The sequence below is a fragment of the Triticum dicoccoides genome, chromosome 4B, assembly GCF_002162155.2.
Source record: "Triticum dicoccoides isolate Atlit2015 ecotype Zavitan chromosome 4B, WEW_v2.0, whole genome shotgun sequence".
NCBI classification, from domain to species: Eukaryota; Viridiplantae; Streptophyta; class Magnoliopsida; order Poales; family Poaceae; genus Triticum; species Triticum dicoccoides.
In genome coordinates this window covers 564,546,493-564,554,123 of record NC_041387.1, presented here as the reverse complement: position 1 = coordinate 564,554,123, position 7,631 = coordinate 564,546,493, and the positions used below count along the sequence as shown (strand labels likewise).

Genomic DNA, 7,631 nt, shown 5'->3' with positions numbered 1-7,631 from the left:
CCTCAATCTCTTTCTCCTTGATCTTCTTCTTCTTCATTTCGAGCCACTTCTTGCTTTCGTCATCCAAGAGGCTAACATCTTGCAGTATGATCCTATAATCTTTCGTGTCCCTTGCAAGCCTCAATCTATTTCTCGTTGATGTTCTTCTTCATTTCGAGCCACTTCTTGCTTTCGTCATCCAAGAGGCTAGCATCTTGCAGTATGATCCTAGAATCTTTCGCGTCCCTTGCAAGCCTCAATCTCTTTCTTGTTGATCTTCTTCTTCTTCATTTTGAGCCACTTCTTGCTTTCGTCGTCCAAGAGGCTAGCATCTTGCAGTATGATCGTAGAATCTTTCGTCAAACAATATAGACATCGGATTTGAGAGCTTGGTCCATCAATAGTCGTCTGATTTAGACATGAATTCTAAATTCTATGGGAGTTTGAAATCCTATCACATTTAATTGTTTGAAGGTTTATCTTTTATTTTAACATTTTTTCATGTGTGTAGAAATTTTTCACTTTTAAGCATCTCTAGTAATTAATGTATAGTATATATGATATTTAGAAATAAAATATCCTATTCGGTGACATCGCATGCAGTATCAACTAATCTAGCACATACATCCGCTTTTCACATATCAATCTGCATGTATATGTGTACATGGTTAAAATAGGGGATAATGTAGCGTGTCTAAAAGTTTATTAAGTCTGATCGATTCTGGCATGCACATACTCTTTTTAGTACAAAAAAATAAATACTACAACAATGAAATAAAGGCCCCCAATATTTGACCCAAAAGTTCACAAAAAGATGCAATTGCACGCAAAAAAACCTATTTGCAAATTTGCAAAAAAGCATAACTGCAGAAAAGAGGCCTAAAGACAATACTCAATGTTTGGTATAATGATAAGTCTTCATGCATGCATTTGTGTGGTATTTATAGATATTTTGGGTCATCATTGGAAGGCTCTTTGGTCCATAAGATTGGGGTTTCCAAATTCTTATGTAATCGATTCATGTGCCATACATACCATGGGACTCCCAACTTCATGAACAATAAATCTAGTAGCATAGATCTAATATTCAAATGTAGAATACTTAGTACCGACTGAGATTTAGGTCATTGTTAGTCGAGTGAGAATAAGCAAACCTGGGTTTTTTTATGCATGGTTATCTTTTAAAAAAAATTGTAGGATAAGAAAAGCAATCATGAGTTGTTTCAATTCTGGCACATTATAAAAAGATATTTCTATGATCTCTATGATAAATTCTACATAGGGGAACTTTGTTTGCAAAGCATCAACAACTGTTTCATCACTCTAATTCCAAAAAAAGCCAGGGGCTTCAGGAGTCAATGACTACATGCCTATTTCACTCCTCAGCTGCACAATTAAGTTGTTGACCAAGTTATTGGAAAACATGCTTCAATCCATCATTCTTCAGCTAATCCATATTAATCAGCATGGCTTCATCAGAGCAAGAATTATTCATGAGTGCATTGCTTGAGCATATGAATATCTTTTTCAATGTTACTCAATAAGAAGCCCACTATGGTGCTCAAACTGGACTTTGAAAAGACCTTTGACAAGGTTGAGCATGGAATGGTCATGGCTATTCTCAAGGAGAAAAGGTTTGGCAATAAATGATGCAATTGGATCAGCCAATTCTATCAACTGGTACTTCTGTTGTACTCCTTAACAGTGTTCCAGGAAAACAATTTGTGTGCAAGAGAGGAGTTAGGCAGTGTGACCCCCTCTCTCCCCTGCCTTTTGTTATTGCTGCAGATTTTCTTCAAACCATTCTCAATAATGCCATGCAAAAACAGTTTATTGAGCCACCAATCCCCCCTATATCTTGCCCTAATTTTCCAATCCTGCAGTATGCATATGATACCCTAATAATCATGCAAGCTTGCCCTAATCAACTACAGCACTTGGAGGGGCTGTTGGATCTCTTTTCACATGCATCTGGCTTAAAGGTCAACTTTCAGAAATCAAACCTGGTACCTATCAACATCCCACAAGAAGAGATACCAACCTTTGCAGCATTTTAGAGCATCAAATTGGGACTTTTCCATTCACATATCTAGGTGTGGATGGAGTTCTTGATGTACATTATTGAGAGGATTTAGAAGAGATTGAACTCTCGCCCACAATTCTTGAGCTATGATGGCACACTATTGATAGTTAATGCAGTACTTTCATCACTTCCAACTTTTGTTATGAATTGTCCGCTTCTCCACAAAGGAATCATAGATCAAGTAGACAAATATAGGAGACATTGCTTTTGGAGGGGCAAATACTTGGAACTTAAAGTCTCCACCGCTTGCTACCTGGGAGTTAGTATGAAAGCCCAAGAATGAAGGTGGTTTGGGAGTGTTGAACCTGCACACTCAAAACATTGGCCTTTTACTAAAGATGGTGCATAAATTCCTAAATCATTGTGACCTTCCTTGGGTTCATCTAATTTGGGAATTCTAATATCCACATGGCCTCACCTCTGCAAGTCCTTCTCACTGCTCCTTTTGGCGGAGAGATTGCTAAAAGCTTCTGCCCAGTACAAGGAAAATGCAACATGTTTGATTGAGGATGGCAGTTCAGTTGCTTTCTGGAGTGATAGATGGGATGATATTACCAAAATGCAACTCTGGCCACATCTATTCTCCTTCTCCGAGAACCAACAGATCTCCTTACACGCTATTGGTTCCTTGACAGACATTTTAGAGCACTTCCCTCTACCTTTGTCAGAAGAGGCTTTTGATCAATATTAGCAACTGATGGAGCTACTATAGTATACCTATCTAAGACAGACATCAGATATCTAGCAATTTCCATCTAGGGCTATAAGTTTTTCAGGTTTCTCAAGCTTACAGAATCTCACTGGTCATCAGGATTTCATTCCAGCACTGGCATGGATCTGGAAAACTTGTTGTCAACTGAAAGACAATATTTTCTTCTGATTGCTTCTTCATAAAAGGCAGACAAAAGATCCATGCTCCAACGGAAAAACTTCTTCATTCCTGATTATGCTTGTGTTTTATGTGGCCTACAAGTTCTTGAAACTATGGAATCACCTTTTCCTACATTGCCCATTTGCCAAATGTTGTTGGACTTATTTATGTCCTACACGGGCTCCTACATTCCTGGGCATCCAACATGAGATCAACAACTTAAAAGCCCTTCTTGGTGTTCCATTCTCTCTGGAGATCATCATCCTAGCTTCTTGGGCTATATGGTTCACCAGGAATGACTCCATATTTTAAAGGCCTTCCCCCAAACCTATATTTTTGCGGGAGGATATTTAAAAAAGAGATGCACTGGATTACCTACAGAGCAGCTACTATGGAGGCTTTCAAGCATGGGTTGATGCATTCAAATAATTGACATGGCAGTTGTCATAGTTTTGTTGTACAGAACATTTTGTACCTATTTTTGTTTGAAAACCAATAAAAATACCCAACAGAGTCGTGCAGCTTCCCTTAAGAAAAATCCAATCCTCCTCGAACAAAAAAAAGGCAATCTAATCTATGAACCTGGACAATCTTTTAGTTTTCTTAGACAAGAAAATGGCAAAGCCTAATCTAGAAACCTGCGAATAATCCCTGCATGAGGAAGCCGCATCTACTCCACCTGTTAATTAGGTCGGGGAGTAATTATACCCCTTCTCTTCTCGGACAAACTAATGTACCCTTGTCAGCTCTGCACTGAACTCAATACGTCCAATAATAGGTGAGCCCCTCCTACCTACCTGACGAGGCGCCACTCACTTCACTTCACTTCCCCTATAAACTCCCCTCAGCATCCACCACGCTCTCACTCCATTCACCGCGCACAACCACCTCCCCGCTCTCTCCAGCCGAGCTGGCAAGAGAGCGAGCCCAAGGAGCTAGCTGAGCCCGCTTCGAGGCAAGAATTCAAAGCGGCATGCTGGGCTGCTTCTCCCGGCTCCGGCGGCCGTCCTCTGCCGCGCCAGGGGCGCCGGCGCCCGTGCAGCCGCCCGACGAGGCGTCCACGTCGGCCGCGTCGACCTCCACCCCGGCGACCTCCCCGCGCTCGTCCTCCTCCTCCGCCCGCTTCAAGAACGCGTGCCTCCGGGACGGCGGCAGGGGCGGGGACGCCGACGTCGCGAAGGAGTGCCCGCTGTCGTCCGCGCTCGCCGTGGACTCCGGGCTGTCGTCGGCCATCGCGTCGCGGCGGTTCTTCCTCGCCTCCCCGGGCCGGTCCAACTCCATCGTGGACTCGTCGGCGGCGCACGCGGCGGCCGTCCTGGGCGTGGGCGCGGCCGGGGTGGCGGTGCCGACCTACTCCCCGGACCCGCACGCCGACTTCCTGCGGTCCATGGAGGAGATGTCGGCGGCGCTGCGGCTGGACGCGCGGCGGCGCGGCGACAGGGCGCGCCTCCACGAGCTGCTGCTCTGCTACCTCGCTCTCAACGACAAGCGCGCGCACCGCTACATCGTCAGCGCCTTCACCGACCTCCTCCTCCGCCTCACCGCCACCGACGACCTCGACGCCGACGAGCAGCACGGCAGCATGTAGCAGCTGCGTCGACGTGCCTGCCTGCCTGCCTGCCTGCGGAGCTCAACACGTTCGTCCATTTCTCATATTTTTTTGGGGTGCAAGATGCTGGTGCTGTGTGCTCAGTTCCCAGCAGACAGGCCATGCATCTGATCTGACTGTAAAAAAAATTGTTCGTGTGCAATTTCGTGACAAAAGCCGCTTTGTACCTTTGTGTGGGCGTTGCTTTTGCTCTTTATGAAAGGCGTGAGCGTGCTAGCGAAGACGGGGAATATCTTAGCTTCTACAATTGCACCGCTTTGTTTCTTTGTGTAATTGCGTTTGTCTTTTCGGCCACCTCCCTGCTCTTTTCACTGTGTCCTTTATCTTTCTGTTGCGGCATCTGAAGGCTAGTTTAGCACTAAATAGAGTGCGCGCACAGGTCATGTCAGACAAGGTTATGCCGTGACCGTTTATACTCCCTCGGTCTCTAAATATAAGTCTTTTTAGAGATTTCAATAAGAGACTACATACGGAGCAACATAAGTGAATCTACACTCTAACATATATCTATATATATATCTGTATTTAATTTGCATTGATATCTTTAAGAAAAAACTTATATTTAGGAACGGAGGTAATATACTGTAGTAAATGTGAATACAGCTCTGTCGTTTTTTTACTCTTGGACCGAGTAATTTTGGGATCGCCATTTGCAATTGCGCCACGCACCTTGAGACGGGCGAGAGAGAGGGGCTCTTCGGATCCAGCAGCAGGACGCAATAATAAACAGACGCCGTGCAAAACCAACCGCTGCCGTACGCGCATAGCCTCACTCTGTCACTCACACGGGCAGCTCTGCCCTGCTCACACATGGCCGCTGTACTGAACTATTCCGCCGACGGATAGATCGTGGACGCGTGGTAAACCAGTAACCATCACGCACCAATCTTTTCCTCTTGTTCGAGAGGACCCGTCCGAAATTAAGAAGACTGAGATTTATCAATGACCGTCACTCTCTCCCCCGTGCCTTCCCGACGAACCTATCCAAAAAGAGCCGGCCGCAATGGCGAAAGGCAAAGCAACGAAGCCGGTGAGAGTGAGGGGCGACACTGACAGTGCAACCGCGAGCGGAGATCCGCGCAGATCATGGCCGCTTTGCCCATGAATCGGATCACATGCAGATGCAGGCAGGCAAAATATGTGTGCTCCGGCCGGGGCCTACGTGATTACCCTGCTGATGATGCGTAGCGTAACTAACCGGAAAGCAAAGCAAAGCAGGCGACCTCGACGCAGCAGCGGCATGTCATGGAAGACATGTTGCGATCCCTGCAGCAACAGATAGAGCAGAGCAGAGCACCCAGGAGGAGTGTGATAAAGATCCAAGTGCACCACCGGCCAGCGCTGCTGGTCTTGTGGTCTGATCATTTTGATCCTCCCGTCCTGGCCGGCAGCGACGCCGACCAAATCAGTAAATCACCTCCGATGGTCGACGGCCGGCCACGCGCGGGGCCGCGTGGTGGGGAGAGCGGCACACTGCACACACGACAGGCGGCAGAAGGGCTTCGCTGGCACCAGCACCAGGGACTGCCAAAAAGGCAGATTTGGTGCCTCTGGTGGAGGGTGCAGATGCAGTGGACTCCAAGAAATACTGTGTAAAAATGGATAGAGGTTATGCGCCGGTGACACTTTTCACACACACATTTTCTACTCTGGAACCACAAATAGGGCTGGGAATGGAACAACTGTGACAACAAGCATCCGCACTCCGAGAAGCGGAATTGGTGGTGATATTGCAAGGACTAGGGCATATACAGAGTGCAAAACAATCCATATCTATGACGAGTTATTCAGTGGCACAGAGTATTCATATGCCTCATTTCAGTTTACTTGGTGCATCCATTGGCCCTTAAATTAGAAGCACTAATTTAAAACATACGCTAACAAAAGAACCCCCCCTACCCAGCCGCGGCTAGGGTTCCTCTGCCTCCCGTCGGCGCCGGCGCCAGTCTACCTCATCTCTTGTGGCCTTAGGACCATGGAGGCGTGGTGGATCTTGGTCCGTGCCGGCATGAGGACTTCATTTTTTGGTGTTTTTAGCTTTCTTGGGTTTAACCCTACTTAGAGAGATGAGGCGGCGGCGGCTCTCAAGATGGAATAAGATTCTTCCCGTCTAGCCCCCGTCCTGGTGGTGCTTCTAGCGTCATCAGAGGGCGTGTGAAGTTTTAACTTCGGCGGATCTCGCAAGATTCGGTCAGCGTTTGTGTTCGGTGGATCCACGTGGATCCGGTCTTTGTTCGTGTGTGTTCGTGTGTCTACATCTTAGATCCTTGCGATCTAAAAATTTTAGCGGCGGTTGCTGTTCTGGTGCGCGGGTCGTATAGGACCTTAGCACGACGACTTTTTGACTATGTAATACAACAAGTTTTGCTCGGCTCCTGGGAGAGAGAGGCGATGACGGTGACGCGCCTTCGGCTCGCTTCAGTGCATGTAGTCGTTGCTAGGAGGTCTGCGGATCTGAATGTAATTTTTATTATTTTTTATATTCGTTGTATTATCATGATCGATGATGAATAGATTGAAAGTTTTCTAGCAAAGAAATAAATTTAATACTTACAGTATAAAAGTTCCAACTCAAAAGAATACACAAGTGAACTTCACTTTTTATCCTCCTAATTGTGCATTTGAGACACCAATTACCCCATTGAACAAATAAAAAGTCTCATGATTACACCTATTTAAGAAATTTACTTGTCTGTCAGTTGGGACACACATGTCAGGTTATCGTGACGTGTTGCTTGGTTTACCTACAGGCCCCTCGACTTCTCCAAGGTGCACAACTCCATAACTGATAACTGTATCCACTGTGTCGGCCTACCGCTCCGCCCCCATGAACGGGCACGCCAAGAACTCCGCCAACTTCGCGGATTGGCTGTTGGATTTGCAAGATTTCCTTGTACCCAAGGAAAAGAACCACTTCTCAAGAGGGTACATATATAGGGGCAGAATACAACTGCAGCCTAATCGCAGTGGAGGTCATGGTAGGGATCATGGTGCAGGTGTTGTTGACTGAGTCATCTGACCCCCCCCCCCTCCCCATGCGAGCCCTGCTCTAGTGCTTCCCCCCAACCTAATTTCGGAGGGGTATTTCT

The 7,631-nt window shown here is 46.4% G+C and overlaps 1 protein-coding gene across 1 annotated transcript; it reads left to right on the top strand.

The window, feature by feature from the left end:
• Nucleotides 1-3,813: 3,813 nt before the first annotated feature.
• LOC119293898 (transcription repressor OFP12-like) lies at nt 3,814-4,813 on the top strand. The gene has a single exon (XM_037572230.1). The coding sequence runs from the start codon at nt 3,907-3,909 to the stop codon at nt 4,519-4,521; it is 615 nt and encodes a 204-aa protein (XP_037428127.1). The 5' UTR covers nt 3,814-3,906; the 3' UTR covers nt 4,522-4,813.
• Nucleotides 4,814-7,631: the final 2,818 nt, after the last annotated feature.